The following is a 20,140-nucleotide window of genomic DNA, read 5'->3' on the forward strand; positions in this document are numbered from 1 at the left end:
TCAAGTTCATGTTACTTATATATCAACTGAAAAACGTTCAGTGTTACACATTGGATAAGTTTGGTAGGCATACTGTTTAATGTGTATTTGTGTCTTGTTCTAATTCGTTTTATATATTTTCTTCAATTTGCATTTCCAAGCATTCTGTTCATGTACGTTAAAATCCATTAATTGTTCATAATTGCATGGACATATATACTCAGATTGGAAGTCGAGCTTGGAATTTAAAATGGATCATCAGATATATTTTAGTATAATTTGAATTACAGGAAAAAGCAATACTAGAATTACAGCTGAAACTGTATTTTACTTGGGTCAGTTGGCTGTTAGTTGTTGAAATCTAGTATGATTTTGATTTCCTCCTTATAAGGAGGATGTTATGCAACCTACTGGAGTTGAATTTTTCGTATTTAAATTTGCAATGCATAGTGTGTATTTTAAAAGTTTAAGGATTGATTTTGTTGTTGAATATTGTTGCATTAAAACTTTAATCTCTAAATGGGCAGGAGTATCCTCTGATTTCGTTGGAACTAAAACCTTAGTTTTTTCAAGGTGTTGGTTAAGGGAACCTCTTTCACAGATGACTGTTCTGAATACTACATATATTGAAAGGATATAGTTTCTTGGCTTTTTACTTACTGATTTCAGAATAACACAAGTAGAGGAGCTCTTACCGAGAACAGAGTCACTGTAGTCATTTCTATTTCTTTTCTGGTGAAAAAGAGTCTGAAAGTTAAATTGCACTGCTGCTTTCTATCCTGAGATCAACTGCAATTGCCTCGTCTGACTTGCTGTATAACAAGGGTCGAACTATTCTCTCTCTATCTAACCATCACTCTTTCAAGTCCAGTAATGCGTAGCTGAATTTGAGCATATATTAAAGAATCAGCCTTTAAATCAAGACTTCACCAATGTGGTGAATCAACACAATGTATAGAGTTAGCTATTCCAAAAGTTACTCACTATGAAATTTATTTCCTTTGGCTGGCTGAAGGTTAGATAGATCAGAAGGTTTTAGATTTGGGTGGTTTTGCCCTAATTAGGTGCTTGAAGTCATGATCAAGATGTGTTGTAATCTTTTCTTTTTCAGTTAAATGAATTGTTTAGGTATTTTCCTGCTTGCATCCTGTTCTGTAATTTGAATAGTTCTTTTCATATTTTTCCGAATCTGCTCTTTTTTTAACTATTGAAAATAATTATACAAGGAGGAATACAGAGAGATTCATTTTTGATTAATATGTTCAAAATATACTCATATTTTTTAAGTTGTTATTAAAGATGACTGAAATGTCAAACTAACATCTTGAGACTGGATCCAAAGATGATCAGAGGGCTGGAGCACCTACCCTATGAGGAACGGCTGCGAGAGCTGGGCCTCTTCAGCCTGGGGAAGAGAAGACTGAGGGGGGGATCTTATCAATGTGTACAAGTACCTGAAGGGAGGATGTCAAGGGGACGGGGACAAACTCTTTTCAGTTGTCCCGTGTGGCAGGACAAGAGGCAATGGGCAGAAATTGAAGCACAGGAAGTTCCGCCTGACCGTGAGGGGGAATTTCTTCCCTGCGAGAGTGACGGAGCACTGGACCAGGTTGCCCAGAGAGGTGATGGAGTATCCTTTTCCGGAGATCTTCAAGGCCCGCCTGGATGTAACCCTGTCTAACACGCTCTAGGTGACCCTGCTGAACAGGGAGGTTGGACTAGATAACCTCTGGAGGTCCCTTCTGACCTTACTGATTCTATGATTCTGTGATAGTAGCATTCTTCAAATAGATACTCTTCTGATCATGATGTCATTTATTTGGATTATTGTATGCTCTACAGGTGGTGTTTAACAGGCTAGCATTCTCTTTATCTAGAGCAAGTACAGAAAAACAGATGTTCTGTGTGTTTTTTTGTGTATATAGAACACAATTTATATAATTGAAGTCTAATGTATTTCTGTTGATATGGATGGCTCACTAACCACCATGAGTCATGCGACCTGGAATCTTAGTTCTACGGAGATGCATATCTAAGTGGAGGGGAAGTTGCATACATATCAGGACATGGTATTTGTTTTGATATAGGCTGAACATGGTGACCACAAGCTAAAATGCCTAATTCTGTGTGCACTCTTAATGTAACAGATTTGTTTGTCAGATTCTTAACAAATACTTTTTCTACCTCAGTTCAATGTGTAAGCTTAAGGATAGTTTTAACATTGAAGTCAGTATTCCAGTTCATACTGGTTTGTGAATATTGTTTAAGATTGTGAATATTTTTTTCCTGGATAAGTTTGCAGTGTGGATTACTGTTCTTGTTCCTAAAGCTCGTTCTCTTCCCATCCTATCTTTTGGACTACATCCCAAAACATTGTTTATACATAATAGCCTTCTATTTCATTTTGTTTATGATTTGGAGACTTTGTGAAATCTCTGCTTAATCTCATAGTCTCCAAGAATCCACTTAAAAACTTCTTTTATAAAAGGAAGATGGATGACGTGACTCTACTGAAAGAACAATTCTTACTGATGGCTTCAGGGTCTGAGAGAAGCTTTTTCTGTTTTCTTGTTACAGCATGGAGTTCTTTCTAGTTTAAGTTTGAAAGTGGTTAGGGACCTTCTTTTGAAAGAACTGTTGACGTTTTTTTGATTCATTGTGTTTTCATTGCCTACTGTATGTATGCTCCCCCTGTCTCAAATGTGATTCCAAAAGTACCAGGATGCCTCATACTGCGTATCCTTTTCTTCTGATCATATCTCCCCCTTTGCTTGTTCTGCTTCTCCGTCTTTTTATCACAGAATCGCGCAAAGTGCTTGCGTTTGGAAGGGACCTCTGGAGATCAGCTAGTCCAACCTCCCTGCTCAAGCAAGATCACCTAGAGCATGTTAGAAAGGGTTGCATCCAGGCGGGCCTTGAATATCTCTGGAGAAGGAGCCCTTGTAGCCTTTTCTCATAAGAGAAATGCTCCATATCTTCGTGCTCTAATCTTGGTAGCTCTACACTGGACTCTCTCCATGTCTCTCTTGTTGGGGAGCCCAGAACTGGACACAGTACTCCAGGTCTGGCCTCACCAGGGCTGAGTAGAGGGGGAGGATCACCTCCCTTGACCTGCTGATGACACTTTTCCTAATGCACCCTATGATACCATTGGCCTTCTTGGCTTTAAGGGCACATTGCTTGCTCATGGAATTATTCTACTCTCTGGTATTTCAAGCAGTTCCAGCACCTCTTTCTACCAGTCATCTCCACACAAATCTTCTTATGCATTCTTGTCTTCCTCTGACCTTGCAGGACCTTTCTGAAGAAGAAAGAATTAATTTTTAGGCATAGCTAAAATTGTCAAAGAATGCTCTTCATCTGTCATGGTCCTTTGTCCTTGAAAAAATACTGTTCTGGTTAATTTGAACCCATTTTGCAACCATGTTGAGAACATTGTGATCCTAATTCATCTCTTCAGCTGTTGCTCAGCATCCCTCCATGTGCTGCTGCTTTCCTAGCCTATCAAACACTGTCACCTTCCTGTTAACATTCAGCAGTTGTACTGAAAGAAGTTTTATCTGCTCTGCTATCAAGTACTTGGCTCCAACTTTTTAATACATGGTTGATTTCTTACATTTTCATGCATGGGAAGAGACTCCCACAAATACACGCGTAGCCATTTAGTTGACCTTTTCTAAATGCATCTTGTAACTTCCTTGCTATCGTATTTACCCAAAGGCTGTCTGGCTGCATGACCACCATTTATTCTAATTTTAGGGTTTTGTTTTAGCTCTTACTGTATTATTACTTTCTCCTTCATATTCAAATCAGTTTGGCTTGTTTCTAGATTAGCAAGCACTTCAGTGTATTAGGTACTTATGCAGTACCTAGTTTGGGGCTCTACTCCATGTTGGGGACCTCTCTCTAGAACTAAAATTTTAAAAGTTGAAACAAAGTCATGTGTATTTGCAGTATGTTTGAGGGGTACGGTTGAGGGAATTACTTTTTGTGGATGAGATGCATCTTTTTGTCCTTCATGTGTGAAACCTCTCTTGAGAGCACTAGACAAAAATACAAAGTGTTAACTATTAGTACATTGTATTACAAGTATGCATCTTTCCCTTCCCTTTTTCCTTTTTGCACCCAAGTATATATTTATTTGGATTCTTACTCTTGCGTTGTCCTTACGCAGAATGTTCCCCAAGGGAGTCCCCCTGCCTTTTGCGTTTTTTAGCCTTGCCTGAGACCAGAATTACTATGAGGATTTTTCTTGTTCTGAATTCTGAAACATATTTCTTTAGTCTCCAAGTACTGCAACAGAAGTTGATAACTTTTTATGAGAAACTGATCTTGTTTGTTTATACCTCTGTACGTATTTTAATGGATAGGTTGGGGGTTATTTCTCTCTTTCTGCAAGATGTTCTGTTACCTCTACCAGTAAGCCCACATGCCTTAATTGTGTCTTTGAGGTTTTGAAAAAAATCAAATCTGCCATTGTATGACTTCATGTATAGAAGATAAAATTAGTAGGTTTATCTAGATCTTACCATATGACAGATTTGAATTGTTTAACAAATATGTTAATTGGTGTTCTTATTAGCTCTGAAATGCCCTTCTGCATTGTGAGGTTTAGCTGACCCTGTATTTTATTTTTAACCATATTTAATTCTGTAAACAGTAGGTGGGCTTTCAAAGCCCTGCATAATATTTTATATTTAACTTCGACCTTCCAATTTTCTTTAAGAATGTGAATAATTTATTTCTAAGTACTTATGAGTTTTATAGTTGCATTACACAACAGTTTCCTTGTGAAAGGTTTGCTAGCTTCCAATGACCCTTAGCTGCCATCTGGTACAAATTCAAAGTACTTCTGTCATCTGCTGCTAATTGCTGTCACCTGCATATTGCAGTCACTCTGAACAACTTTGATTGCAGTAAAGCAAGATGCGTATTGCCTTGCATAGCTGTGACTTATCAATAATACCCTTGATTTCTTTATTAATTTTACTTTAATAAGAGGAGTACATCTTAAAGTGGTTTGGAATTGATTACAATGAACATGTCATTGATATGACTGTCAGGGGTTTAGTCTGCCATCCAAAAATGTATGTGGATTTGTATTATGAATATATTTATTATTTCAGTATTATTAAACCCATTTATTCTGGTAAGACTGTTCTGACTGAATCTTACAGAAGACTTCTCTAATCCTTTTTTTTTTTTTTTTTTTTTTTTGTAAGCAGATAAGCTCTAGTCAGGGCACTAGCCTACAGCACCATATTATATTAATGTATTTTACTTGTAATTTAGAGAACAAGAAGAATATCCTGATCTGAAGGCTAAACTGTCCCCTGTGGCACTTGCACAGCTGATAATCGTGAATGAGAAAGATGTGTATATCAAATAGTTTACAAAATGAAGCCAGCTGTGTTTCCCTACATACTGTGGCTTCCTGACATGCATCATTAAACCTTATTAGCTACTTCCTTTTACAAAGATTCTTGTAGTCTTGAGCATTGCATATTAACATTTTCTGCCCTTCCAACTGGAAATTATTTGCTTTATTGTAGAGTGTCAACTTGCTCTAGTTTCTGATGCGTTCTAATTGGTACTTTAGAGTATAATCATAGTGAAATACCACTGCATGCATTTCTTTATTTGGAAATTAATACAGACCTTTTCACTTTATCTGTCAATCTGAGCAACTTTTCACACAATTCCCAACTGTTGGGATTGCTTACAAACCATTAAGTATGAAATGGTTCATAAAATGCCTTTAAGAATATAAATACAAAAGCTGGAGTTTACGTTTGTGCTGAGATATTTTTGTTTGCGTAATAGCAGTAAGACTGTTTCAGCTGATGAACATAATGATGTCCAAAATATCAAAAAAATGTAATAAATTTCATTTCTGTGGGTGAAAAAAGACAGCCAGACACACATATAGACAACTTGATCACCCAATCCTGATACTGAATTTCAGCACTCAAACATTAGGCAAGTGTCATTTTTGAAATATTAAGCACTCTGTTCTGGATTAAAAACAGATTTTTAATTAAGTACAAAAATTCTTCTATAAAATTTTGAATCACATTTTGGAAGGCGGCTATTTTTATTCATAAGTATATTAAAATAAAACTAACTTCTGGATTTTATGTCATAATGTTTACCATGTAGTTGAGTTGGAAAGCTGATCTAGAAGTTTTCATTGAAGAGAATTGTTTTCCCCAAGCCTTAACTGGTTGTAGAAATTTAGTCTAGATATGTTTTATGTATTTCCACTTGAACTTGAGCAAGAGTTTTGTTTCCCCCCCCCCCCCCAACTTTCTTTGGCATTCATCTCTTTATTTTATCATTTAGTTCTGTCATTTAATTCATCTCAGATGAGACTACTGCTTATTTTCCATGGTAGTGAGCTGCTTTCAAGTTCGTCTTGTTTAAATTTTTCACTGCAAATAAACATGTATAGCTTTTTCTTCCACAATGCAGCTTGGACATTTTGAAAATATTTGTCCACAGCTTGCATACCAAGTGCAGATTTATAAACTCAAGAATACATAGAAACAAAAATTTGATGCAGTCATAAGACAGCAGAAGTAAACTAACTTAAAAGCTTTCTTCTCATATTTTCCTCTGCAATAGCATCATCAAATGCTTTGAGACAAACTATGAAATGCTTTGTGGTTATTTTTCCCCCACTCCGCCCCAATTTACTATGGAGATAAACCTAAGTGATTGTGTTTACATTCTTATTCTGTTAACTCTTAGACCTGTTCTCAGACAGATTTGATGATGGACTTAAAGCATAATTGGTTGTCTTAAACTTAATTGAAATACTTAGGTGAAAAGGAAGGAGATTCTGTAAGTGTGCTTCACCAAAGAAAAAATTGCATACTGCTAATGTAGATTCTTACAATTTTTTCTTCATTTGTTCTTTACTTGCATTTATTGGTGAAACCATCTTCAGAAATTTGCCTCAATCATTTTAATCATCTGTATATTGTGTGTCATACTACTTCAGTAGTATTTCCACAAAGAAAGATTACAGCTCTGCTTTCCCTGTAATTTATGACTTAAACACTGACTTAATGTCTGCCACAGTTTCCTGATGAAACTAACAGGAATCTTTTTGTTCTTCCCAACTTTCTTGTAACTTCTAGAAAAACAAGGTATCATTAATGAAATAAAAATATATATGATTTAAAACAAAAGAAAATTTCAAATGTATTTTTTAACTTAATCTTGAATAAGATGGAGGGGAAAGAAAAATAAAAACTAACTACTGTTTATTAAGCTTGTTGTTGATTTGGGATAAAATGACATAGTAAAACTTAATACAAGCTTCAACTTCATGGGCTCTTGACTTAATTTCTTTAATTGAATTTGGAGTGGGAAAATTTCCCTTGTGCCTTTTGATAACCTTCGCTCAGACCTTTTCTTCCCAATGCCCCTTTGTGAGATAAACTCTTTAAAAACTGTAATAACCTCTGCTGGTGCCTAAATCTAGCTCTATAAAGAGGTGAGTTGTGAACATCTACGTTTTAAAGGGGAGTAAGCAAATGCTGAAACTTTAGATACATATTTTAGGCATTAATTTCAGAGATGTCTTTTAAAGAGCTACAAAGTTCTGATAACACTTATGAAATCTTTTCATTAAATACTCGCCATGTATATAACAAACTTCTGAATTCTATTAATTTGAATTTCTATTAATTTTAATTAGGTCTCTTTTATAGTGTTTTTTTTATTATTATTACCGTAATTTTAATAGAAACAGCCAGCTTTTTCATTTGCATCAATTTGAAAGCCTAATATAGCTATACATCAAACAGTTACTGTTTACTTTTATATATTTATACATATGTATGTGATTTATAATAATAATTCATATATAATGATTTCTAGACAGATAGTAACTTTGAGACTAATTCTTCTCTGTGCTAGTTTTGCAGTTACTTTGACAAAGCTTATTTTCATCTGAGAGAGAAATCTTTTCTTTAATCTACTTAACTGAAAAATAGCCGTTTCCAGTGAACATGTTTTAATACTGTGGAAAGCTGCATTTCATACTCTATTTAAAGAATTCATTGCATGAGAGTATACTAGAAAAATCTTGAATGGTGAAAACCAAGCTCCAAGAGGAAATAGCAAGATTCTGTAAAAGTAACAGATGAAAAATACGAATCTCAGAACAGTTTTCCAGTTAAAACAAAGCATCTTTAAATCCTTATTTTTCCCTTAAAAATGCAAGTTTCATTAATTTTTGATTGTGTGTAAAGAGAGCTGTGGGTACTTAGAAACTCTGAATCTCTTATGTATGAAATCTTGGGCACCTATATCTGTAAAGTTCATTCAGTTGCTTTAAGTTGAAAAATAGATCTTAGTTTCATTATATGAATGATTTGGGATGTTGAATCTCCATTATCACTAGGTAACTTGGATTATTGAAGTAATTATTTTAAATTGATGGGTGGTCTTGGGGAAAAAAAAATTCCAATTGATAGCTGTGAATAGAGGAGGGCATGTTACTAATACAGCACAGTCCCTGTATAGAGACTGGTTTCTTAATATCCTGTGTGTACATTTCTATCAATCATCACATGTGACAAATACATAGTGAAGTTAGAGAACATAAAGTAGCACAGCATCTGAGTACTGGTACCTTAAGATACCACTCTGACAGTATGTAGGTATATGAAGTACAGCTTTTTGTTAAAATGCAATAGTTTCAGTGCTAAAATACTGCTTTGAAGAGTTAATACTGAGCATTTCAAACAAATGAGATAAATGCTATCCATTGACTAAGTAAGGTCAAATTAATTTTACTATAGAAATGCGAGTTACCCTGAAAGGGAGTCTTAGGCTTTTCCTGCATTGCCTCCCGAGTGCTTTCTGTACCAGTAGCCAGCTCCAATCTCGAGCACCCTCTGCTGACCAAACTGTATATGGCCTTTTTGGACAATTGCAGCACTCTCCTGTCTAGCCTGCAGTCAAACTATAGCAAAAAATTGAAATAAGATAGTGAGGGAAATATAAATAATTTGGCTTCATTTTTATATGTAAAGCCTGATTCTGAAAAGAAAAAGAGACATTGGATTCCAGACTACTTAGAGAAATATAGATAGTTTTGCTTGGGGTTTTTTGTTTCTTTTAAGCTCTTGAGCTGTTGAGCATACTATACAAGCATTAAGGAAAAGCAGATCTGCAGTGATTGACAGAGAAAGAAATGTTTGAGTGTTAGATTTCTTGTAGTATTATAGATATTACTTGCCTAGGATCTGTTTCTTAAAAGTGAGTTATTTAGTAATTAAAAGTATGAGATATATGCAAATTTTAGGGATTTTATGTTTATAGAGAAACATATTTGTCAGATCATTGCTGAGTATAATGAACTAGGGGAAGATGTTTCATAAACTTGAATTCACCTTCTTGTTTTCAGTTGTACTTACACTTGCCAAAAGATCTATCTGGTTAGCTGCACAGGCGACAATTTGAATTATAGTAGTACTGTTCGAATTAACAAGAAAGGCACATTTACAGCTTTCAAAACTGCTGTACCTGTTTTTAATGTCACAGTAAACATTTTCTAAATGATGTGTCCTTTTATTTAGCCTTTAAACACAGGATATTGAATCTATTATTCCTAAGGACTGTAAGGTTTAAAAGATTATTGAAATAAGCCACAGAGCTTCAGAGTATGCAACTAACTGCATATGTGTATATACATATGTGCTATACACAAATTCGTTTTTTACAAAAGATGAACTGCCATGAAGCAACTGTTTTTGCTAGCTAAACCTTGTTTTTTGTTAGCTCAAGACTTCAAAAAGGCATTATTTAAATTTTTGGTAATTTTAAATCCTTACTTGCCTTATTCTTGTATGGTTATTCTATGTAACTTTTAGGATTCTAGTTAATTTAGACTAAAGTTTGAAATTAATGAAAAAGTGGATAATTGACTAGTATTCAAGATGTAATAAAGTCCAATTTGAAGCATGTGTTAAGAATAGTAAAGAAAACTTCAATTTTTTTAATGCAAATATCTATCACAAATATATATACCATGAAATTTCATTGTAGTCAATATAGTGTTTGTCAGTGCAGAACCAGACTGATTACTGAAATATAATTACCTTGTTGGAAGGGAGGGGTGTGGGGACAGGGGGCTCTCTGAGATACTGCCTTAATTCCTTGATAATATTTAAGCTGAGTACTTAAATAAAAAGATGAGCAATTGTTTCAAATGGTCTTCAAACTGTAATTGAATCAATCTAAAAACAGTAGGCTAAACTATTTTAGAAACCTGAGTAATAATCATCATTAAATTTTACATTTTAATATTCTAGCATAGAGAAAATATTTTCTCTTTTTCCAGGTAATACACTACTTATAATGCTACAAAAATTTCTATGACTACAGTAGCTTCCCAAAAGCAGTGATAGCAGTATTCTTGTTTGTGTTTTACTTCAATAATCAAAACATTTTTTTCCATTGCTTTCAACCTCTGTTAATTATAATTAAAACTTTTCTCATAGACAATGACTTGTGCCTTGTAGTCCAAAATGTGAAAACGAGATCTTTAATCTTTCACTGAATCAGAAAATAAATTTATTTTGAAAAATGATAGGTTTTTTTGTGTAAGTAGACAATGCCATACTTTTTATTGTTGGTATAAGCCATTATTTTACTGAGAACCATTAGCTATTTAAAACTTCATACATAAATTAAAGAGGAGCTAAATGGATTTGCAGTTGTTGCCATTAGTAGCATTTTAGATTATACAGGCAATTATTGTGTTCATTATCTTAGAGCAGCCCCTTTGCAAAACTATTGTGGTTGTCTTAGACATTATGTACAAATTTTCCCTTGGAGATTAAAATTTCCAATGGTGTGTTTAATTTCGTTAACACAGTTGTTTCAAATAAAACAAATATTATGACAAGTAAAAGAAAATTTGCTTTGCAAGTATGAGAAATAGCAATAAATGTTGAAAACTACTCCAGTTCTTAAATTGCTTATTTTATATATTATCATATTTACCTATTCTGTTATGATTATTTTAAACATAGAACATTTTATTGTAGGTAGTAAAGAAATCTTAACATGATATGCTTTCTAAGCGTTTTGATAAATCATAGTATAGTTAAAATCAGGTTTACTTACTTTTCGGCAATCAGCTAAAATATTTAGAAAAAATTAATGAGTTGCAGTATGAAATGTCTGACAGAATATTTTTAATCTAGATAAGTGGATAATGTGCTCCAAAGTTTGAGTACAGAAGTTGTTTCAAGTGGCAAGGGACAGGAAAAAAAAACTGAAGTATATTTCAGTATGTTACAGTCACTAACTTCTGAGAAACAGAGAATGCATTTTTATTAAAATTTCTTGTCTGCCTTTTTAAATAGGTTTTTGTAATTGCCTTCACTTGCACTAATAAATGAAAATATTAAAATTGTGGACAGTAGTACAATATATATTGAAAGGGTAACATTAGTAAGAAACCAGTGTTCTTGAACAAGAGACTTTTACTGTGCAGAAAAAAACAGATGTATTCACCAGGTTTTTGTTGTTTTAATATCACTCCAAAAACATTTTTGTTGGATTCCAAACTTAAATTCACATCTGTCTTCATCAATTAGAAAGGTATTAATGCTTCGAATTAGCTACGTATCAGTGTGCAGTGGACTATATTTAATGTTTCTGTCCAAAAAGTGGCATTCTTTCAAAAGAAGCTCTTTATTCATTTCTATTATGGGGTGGGGTTTTTGCTGGGGGAGGGTTGGGAGAGATAGGCTTTCACTACTATGATGCAGGAAAAACAAGTGTGAGGTAGTGGTTATGCATATTGCAAGACAGTGATTCTTTATTTTATTACAAAAAAAGACCAACTCTAGAAGGCCAGATTAAATCATTCCTTTCACTTTTTAATGGGATTTGGATGAATAGAGTAAAATATGCACTTTGCATTCATTGATAGCATCTTTAGGTTGAGGTAATTGAGTCTTTTTTCCCTGACTGAATGAATAATGACTTCATCTGATCCTCAGCGAGGCCTGAAACTTAGGCTGCCTTTGTCAACGCAAAAGGATCTGGGCTTTGAAACATGCTCTACTTCCCTGGCTTAATTTTTCTTCATTTTAATCCAAAAACCTATTTTTCTCAATAATTCAAGCATAAACTATGTAGTAGTTGAAGCAGCGGAAATTGCAAGATATTTGTCCTCGTTGTGCTGCTTTATAAATGCAGCTGATAAATCAGCCGCTGTGGTCTTCAGCTGCCTAGTTCTCTAGGGAAGAGACAGCCCATATGTAAGCAAGATTGCTGGAATTTTTAAGAACTATATTTAAATGGTTCATTTGCAGATTTTTTGTTATCTAAGGAAGTGTTATGTTTTACTGGTCTTACTGGCAAGACTTAGAGATAAAAGGGCATCTGTGAAGGGGCCAAAGAAAGTCTTGTTGACATAATTTTCCCACGTATTTGACTGACTGTAGTATCATCCCCAAAAGTGGAGTATGAATACTTAGCATACAGCATACATTATTGAAATGGTGAGAGTCTTAGTTACATAGCTTTAAAATAGTTTTTCATGAGGAAAAAGTGGATGAAAGATAGGATCTCATAATATTTTTACTAAAATGTGTCTAAATCAAGTACCTTTTTACTCATGGAAAACAGGAGCTCTGTTCTACTATTTTAGTTTGAAAATGAATATTCCACTTGAGGTTTTTGTATTTTGAATAATTGAAAATTTCATATAATTAGAAAAGGCTTCTATGATGTGAATTCAGATTTACAGACTGATGTGGGAGTACTGTCGTTACAAGTTACAGTGCACTGGTTACACAAGTAAGAAGGTAGCTCAGTTGCATTTGTCTGTTGGTTCTTGATTCTAAGATATTTCTGATCTTATAGTAGTAAATGAGCAGTAGCCACACTACAGATATATTCTGCATGACCAGTATTTTTGCTACATCCGTGATAGAAGGAAATTGTTCTTGCTCATTTGTTTTTTTGTTTTTTTTAGCCATCTTTTCTCCCTTCCCTCCTATCTCTCCATTCTTGGTCAGGGGAATGGGGGAAGGGGTGTGTTAGATGTAAAGGCATTCAGAAGGCCCAACTGGGACAGTTCCCCTGGTGATTCTGGGAATTGTTATTGCCCTATAACCAGGAAACATTTATCACATGCTGGCCTCGGAACAATAATCAATTCAGTTATCAAAATGCAGTTAAATGTTACAAATGCATGGATTTTTAATAGGAATAAAAAGCCAATAATAGCTAATTGTTTGCACTGCAAAAGTGTCAATTTGAGAGAAACTCAAGACTAACTTGATTTATGCTGCTTCCTCTAGGTTGGCTTGCTGGACCTGGAACTGAATCAACTGACCAAAGCCCTGTTTTTGGCTTTAGTTGCTCTATCAATTGTTATGGTAACCTTGCAAGGATTTGTAGGCCCGTGGTATCGCAACCTTTTCCGGTTCCTCCTTCTGTTTTCCTATATCATCCCTATCAGGTATGTGTAAGAATGAAAGAAAAACACAGATGTCTAATTTCACTGAATGTGGCTTTCCTGAAATTTATACTTGCTTCTCATTGTGAAGGAAATTGATCTTATCAGGAAGCTGAAGGAGAAGGTGCCAACAAATCTGCTGATTCTTGAAGGATCACTGTACAGAAAACAATACCATTGTGGTCTTTTGTATTATGTTCATCTTGCTGGAGTAATCAGGATATCTAATCCTTTGCTAACATAAATGTATTAATAAGGATACAATCTTGATATATTTGAGAATGTGGTTTTAAAAACGTGTATTTGAATAAACTGTTAGGTATATTTTAGCATTTGCTTTTCACTGCCTTAAATACTAAAAATGTTCCATAACTCTGGTTAAAATACTGACTTTTTTACTACAATAATGTTTAATTCAAATTTAATGGCTGAATAATGTACATGTACTTTTACAATGAGAAGACTTTTAACAGGTGTAACCAAGTAGAGACTTGCCCTGCATTAGTTAATTCATTAAGCATGAGTACTCTATATTCAGATTGCAGATAAACTGGAACAGGAAATAATATCCAGGTTGGTTATCTTGTCTTCTGTGGACATAAAAGTGAGAACACTGACTCTTAAATGGTTCCCCCCATCCCCAGTTGAGCATTACTTTAACAAAATGGAATTATTCTCTTCTGTTAAATTTTCTGGTGTTCAGATTAAGAGATTGTTAATTTTAGGTGCTTTTTGAAATTCTTCAGTCTGAGATAAGCCCGGTGACTAGCCAGTTAGCAACAACATTGTAGAGAAATTGAGGTTTACACACTATGTTTAAATCCATGTAGTATAGTGTGTGTGGGGGGGGGGGGAAGGATTTGTCTTAAGGGTTTATAACTTAGTTATACTTTTATACTACTAGTCTGTTTCAAGAAAAATTAATTCTATTGGGAATTTGAAGAAGGTGCCAACTAGGAACCTGTGAGGAGTTGAAAAGTTCTTGTTGCATGAACTTGTCATCTTAGAACAGTTTCCACTTGGACTGGCTCCTATTTTTATATATACCTTATTTTTTCAAACTTTTTATATGTCTTTCTGAACACTGTCATTACTGTAACCCTGTTACAGTTTTTATGATGATGCTGTTTGGGTTTTTTCTTCCCCTATTACTGAATGCTAAGCAACTTACCATGTGAAGAATCAAAAAATGTTGTAGTTCTTAAGTGATAGGTAGGGTTTGCATGTTGCTGAAGGATACACTTAATTATCAAAGAAATGCAAGTGAAGGGAAAAGTCAGCTATCTGTCTAGAGAATCATTTGTTGTGGTTCAATATATTCTTTCATAATAAACATACTCAGCCATTTACTGAAATGATTAAAAGGCAGTTACATCTTTATTCGTGGATGCAACAAGACTAAGAGCATGTAGATGGTTTAAGTAAATGTAACTCAATGTATTGGCAACTCAACATGTGCCACTGAAAAAGTATTGAACAGCTGATTTTCAACTCTTAGGAGAACAGCTTACATGCCTCAGTAAACTTGTGGAATCTCTTTTTTCAAAAATATTTTCTGGGGTAGACCTAATCCTATTTCTCATGGGAAAATCCGACTTCTATGAGAGATGATATGCCAAGAGGAAGTATTAGAGAATGTAATTGATTTAGTTCTGAGATGGACTATACTGTTGCCCTGTGAAAAATCAGTCAGAAATCTAGCATTTTTTTTTCTTTCTAGAGGTACATTTATTCCTATACTAGCTTTTATTTAACTCAAATCATCTATGTGCAAGGTCGCATCCCACACAATCAGCAAAATCATAGAATCAGTATGGTTGGAAGGGACCTCCAGAGGTTATCTAGTCCAACCTCCCTGCTCAGCAGGGTCACCTAGAGCATGTTAGACAGGGTTACATCCAGGCGGGCCTTGAAGATCTGCAGAGAAGGAGACTCCACAACCTCTGGGCAACCTGGTCCAGTGCTCCGTCACTCTCACAGGGAAGAAATTCCCCCTCGCATTCAGGTGGAACTTCCTGTGGTTCAATTTCTGCCCATTGCCTCTTGTCCTGTCACACGGGACAACTGAAAAGAGTTTGTCCCCATCCCCTTGACATCCTCCCTTCAGGTACTTGTACACATTGATAAGATCCCCCCTCAGTCTTCTCTTCCCCAGGCTGAAGAGGCCCAGCTCTCGCAGCCGTTCCTCGTAGGGCAGATGCTCCAGCCCTCTGATCATCTTTGTAGCCCTACGCTGGACTCTCTCCAGTAGCTCCATGTCTCTCTGGTACTGGTGAGCCCAGAACTGGACACAGTACTCAAGATGAGGCCTCACCAGGGCTCAGTAGAGGGGCAGGATCACCTCCCTCCACCTGCTGGCAACACTCTTCCCAGTGCACCCCAGGAGACCATTGGCTTTCCTGGCCACAAGGGCACATTGCTGGCTCATAGTAAACAACTCCAGTTATACCGGTGTTCAAATGTGAATACACTTATCTTCTCCTCAGGATATTAAGCATGGAAATGTCTTATTCTTAAGATTTAATTTGAAGTGTAAATCCTTGGTGGTGGAAATTACAGGATTAACTCCAGGAGTTGTCATCTTGTTATTTCTTCTTTTCTTTTTCTTTCTTCTTTTTTTGAAAAAAAGAACTATTGGAGAAAATAGTGAACTTGTTTCACAAGTAAAGGAAGTGAATGTGGGAGGAGGAGAGAGATTAGGGTTGATGGTAGAAGCAAAGCATATCTGAACTCACATGCACATATGAAGTGCATTGATAGTTTTAAAAATTTCAGGATTAGGATTTCAAATGTGGAGCTCTTTTGTTGTTGGCTTTTGGCTTGTGGGGCAAGGGTGTATGTGTGTCAGGGAGATTCCGGGTATAAAATAAAAATCATTTTTCATGGCCAGGCATCTTTAGCAAAGGTCACCAGGAGGAGGTAGCTAACTGTTAGCAGTGTTTAACTGATCTCTGTGTAGACTCTCCTATAATTAACAGAAAAAGGATTTTTTTTTTTTTCCTCCAGGAAGCAGCTAGTTCCTGGTGATTCATTTGCATTCTAAGTAGTCCTCTAGAGCAACTTTGCTTTACTGTGGGAAGGGTATTACTGTGGAGTATATGAGAGTTCAGAAGTATAAACATGAAGCAATTGTTTAAAAAAAAATGAAAACATACACATTCCATACATGCATGGAATCAAGCAGAAGAGAGAAATAGAGGAAAAGCAGTAAATGAACATCAGTGCTTGTCCTAGCTCTGAACTGGTTACAAGTTAGAACCATTATGACAGCAATGCACAGGTTGTGTGTGCGTGAAGGCTGAGAAGGTGGTTAGTCCTTAAAAAATTAGTCTTTTTCCTCTATGGAGAAGACATAGTCTAGGGAACCTCCCTGAAAAATTTGTCTGCCTACCCAGAGTTAATCTATTTGAATGCCTACCAAAATTTAATGGGAAAGGGGAATAGAAAGCAAGTCCTTGACAGACTGCCTAAAACTAAATAAACCTTTCCAAAATTGTATTCACTCCTTCACTGATTTTTCTCAAATATACTGGAATTTCTTGGAGATGTCTCATGTTCCTTGATAGTCTAAAGGTTTTTAGTTGGCAGTAGCCAGACTGAAATGCATTAAGGCACATCATAGGTTTCTCCGGGGTCACAGAGACCACTTAATTGTTTTAAATACAATCATCGATGAAAATACATTCTCCAGTAGTTTATAAGGTCTTATCTGATCTTGACTTTCTCATCTAGTGTCCCTGATACATAGCAAGCTGCAGGGAACATGGGTTCTCAAATACATCCATGCTGCTGTGATACTGAGACCAACATAGAAATCCTTAGGCCTGTGATGCTCGTTTTTACTTTGATATTATTAACAGCAACAAGAACAATTTGTATTTTTTGGATCATATATTTTCTAAGTGATGAAGGGCAGAGGGTGAAAACAGTTTCTGGTAGTGAAGAGCCAGTGCCTCAGACTGAGGAAGATAAAGTTACTGAAGTAAAGCTGTGTCAACTTTAGGTTGTGTTTTACTTAGTTGCCCTGTCTTTATCACCATTGTGAGGGTTACAGGTTTTTTTTAATTTTGAATGTTTTTAAATGTAGACTTACGTTTCTGTCATCAGAGTTTAATTTCATTTTTCTGTGGAACTGAAGACACACACATAAAATTTTGATAGAAATCATACTAGTCCTGAGTTCTTCTTTTAGTTCTCCACCTTTATTAGCCTGCTTTTTGTTTAGTTTTAATTTTTGTAATAAAAGACAACAAAAAAGAAAGCTGTCTCACAATTCCCAATATCTGTACTTCAGTGCACAAGGCTTGCACTTAAAGAGTGAGCCTTGCTGCACACCAGCTCCAGCCTTCCACTGGTGCTCTCAGGTGCTCTCTCTCTTGATGAGCTCTCTTGGGCTGCTGTGGTGATAGGGAACATAGGAAAATCTTTCAAGAAAATACTGGCTTAGCCAAGGAGGCTTCAGTGAAATTACTGTGTCGCATACAAGCATGTGAATCCTGTATATGTATATGCTTATGTTTAGCTACTAAGAACTGTAGCAGATGTATCTTAAGATGACAGTGCGTTACCTGGGGATCAGAGGAAAGCAGTGCTTAGAAAGAACATAGTAAAAATATATATCCTTTGGGCTGTATATTTAGCAGCAACTGATAGGGGCCTAATCAGAATCTTTTTAGGAAGGACATTTAGTTTTAGTATAGACATAAGCTGAAATATCCTTTGTCCCCTTCTTTCAGACACCTCTAGGTTTCTGGGCAGCTAGCTATTCTTCTACAATAAGCTGTCTTAAAGGTCTGGAAGGAACTTGCTGCTCAGTCTTAAAGGTTTGGGGTTCTGTCTGACTATCAGCTGTTTTTTGGGGGGTGGAGGGGTCTAGAAAAGGAACATTTAAAAATAAATACATAATAATAATCCTGCAATTTATGTTGTTCAGTTTTCAGTTGGCAGTGAGGAAGACATTGGTAGGAAGTGTCATATCAGAAATTCATAAATACCCGAATCAAATCCTGACTCTTACAAAAATGAAAAAGGTTTTATTCGGTGTGCTTTGGTGTATCTTAAAGGGCCAGAGAACTCACAGCTGACCTGGATTATAGCAGTTATCTAAAAGCAGCAAAACTGCTTTCAATCATATTGTAGTTTGTACTGTCCATATTGGAGCTCTAATGTAATGTATAGCTCTATATAGTGTATAGATGTGAAAGTATCTGTATATGTAGTCTCACATATGCAGACAGAATATATTAGATTATATGACACAAAGCTTTCACTGTGAAAGGGCTGAAAAGCTACTCATAAAATAGTTTAAGCAATTCTTATAAATGTGTGTAAGCTTCTATATCATGCAGTGCTATAGATTGCAGTCAGTATATAAATACAAAAATATGTGAAATGTCTTTATTTCACAGACTGATTTTCAGTTCTTCATGCAACAGGAGCTATGATGTCTCTCTCACATGATAAGAGTATGTCTTACCCTGCCCAGTATTGTGCTGTACTGATGACTGAGTTAGGTCATATATTGTGGTGTACTTGGAATAAGCCTGATGTGAATGTTATATAGAGAAGATACCATCAATTTAAATAATGTATATATTTTCTGTACTAATTTGTTGTGGTAGATTTTTATTTTTTCCTTTCTAACCTTTGTGACATCCCCTGCCTACTCCTGTTAGCTTTTCTATTTTAACCTAATGCTATTACAGTGGGTAATAATAAATGTTATTTGTGTCTGATATAAACTAAAAAATATTCACATTTTAAAAATCATTTATATTAGACATTCAATGTCAAAATTTTTGTCATTGTATAAGGGGCTTAATGAAAAGTCATCTGATTTGGTAAATATGAAAAATAACAAAAAATTACATTTTTAACAGGAAGAAATTATAAATCTACAGAAGTCTAGACCTTATTACACAGGTTTTCAAATTAATTGTGTTTAATTGACTTATTCTTGCACTGTTTGAACAAAAGCATAAAAGCTGCAAAAACTCAGAGTATGGTGCTAAATCATGAAACTCAAGTATTTCATCAGTAACTTTTAATAGTATAAGAACGTAAAAAATTCCCTACTGTTATCAGATGAATAGCCTATCTAGCCTAACTTTATGCTCTGTTTTTGTCTGAGGCAAAGAGATTTTAGGAACAGCACACAAACCTAGCCACTATCTGCAGCTCATTTCTCTCTTACTTCCACGATATCTGTAGTCATTGAATTAGGATGTTGGAGGACACATCCTTGCCTATTCACTTTTATTAGTTCTGCTTGTGGACCTGCTCTGTGAATTTGTCCTGCATTATCAAATACCAAAATAGTCTTTTAAAAAAATTAAAGATACTCAAGCCTATAAAATAGGAGGTGTTACAAATACATATTTCCTACTTAATTCTTTCTTTCAGTTTTGTTTACCTGCTTTAAGATTCCATTTTTCTTTTGTCCACTCATCTTTCTCTAACCTTTCCTTCCTACATCTCTTCTGTTGTTTTTAGTGAACTCTGACAGCTCTAATACCTGTTTCTCTTTTTGGCTTTGGGGTAGCTCTTAGCATACATTGGGATTGTTTGACCTCTGTTTGGCTTCATGAGCTTGAAAGAATGCTGCTAGCAGAGCTCTCTAACTTGATGTCTTGATGAGGTGCATTTCTTAGCCTGTTTCAGATAGTG

At 35.3% G+C, this 20,140-nt stretch overlaps 1 protein-coding gene and 1 pseudogene across 9 annotated transcripts in view; one reads left to right on the plus strand and one right to left on the minus strand.

The window, feature by feature from the left end:
• ATP9B (ATPase phospholipid transporting 9B (putative)) overlaps nt 1–20,140 on the plus strand; it is a 174,648-nt gene that overhangs the window by 104,161 nt on the left and 50,347 nt on the right. For all 9 annotated transcript variants that reach the window (XM_062569862.1, XM_062569864.1, XM_062569869.1 and 6 more), the window contains one exon: nt 13,317–13,477. In XM_062569862.1, the coding sequence (XP_062425846.1) occupies nt 13,317–13,477 (161 nt within the window). The remainder of the gene's footprint in view (nt 1–13,316; nt 13,478–20,140) is intronic.
• Nucleotides 15,347–19,922, minus strand: LOC134137613 (uncharacterized; annotated as a pseudogene).

This window comes from Rhea pennata, chromosome 2 (assembly GCF_028389875.1).
Source record: "Rhea pennata isolate bPtePen1 chromosome 2, bPtePen1.pri, whole genome shotgun sequence".
Classification (NCBI taxonomy): Eukaryota; Metazoa; Chordata; class Aves; order Rheiformes; family Rheidae; genus Rhea; species Rhea pennata.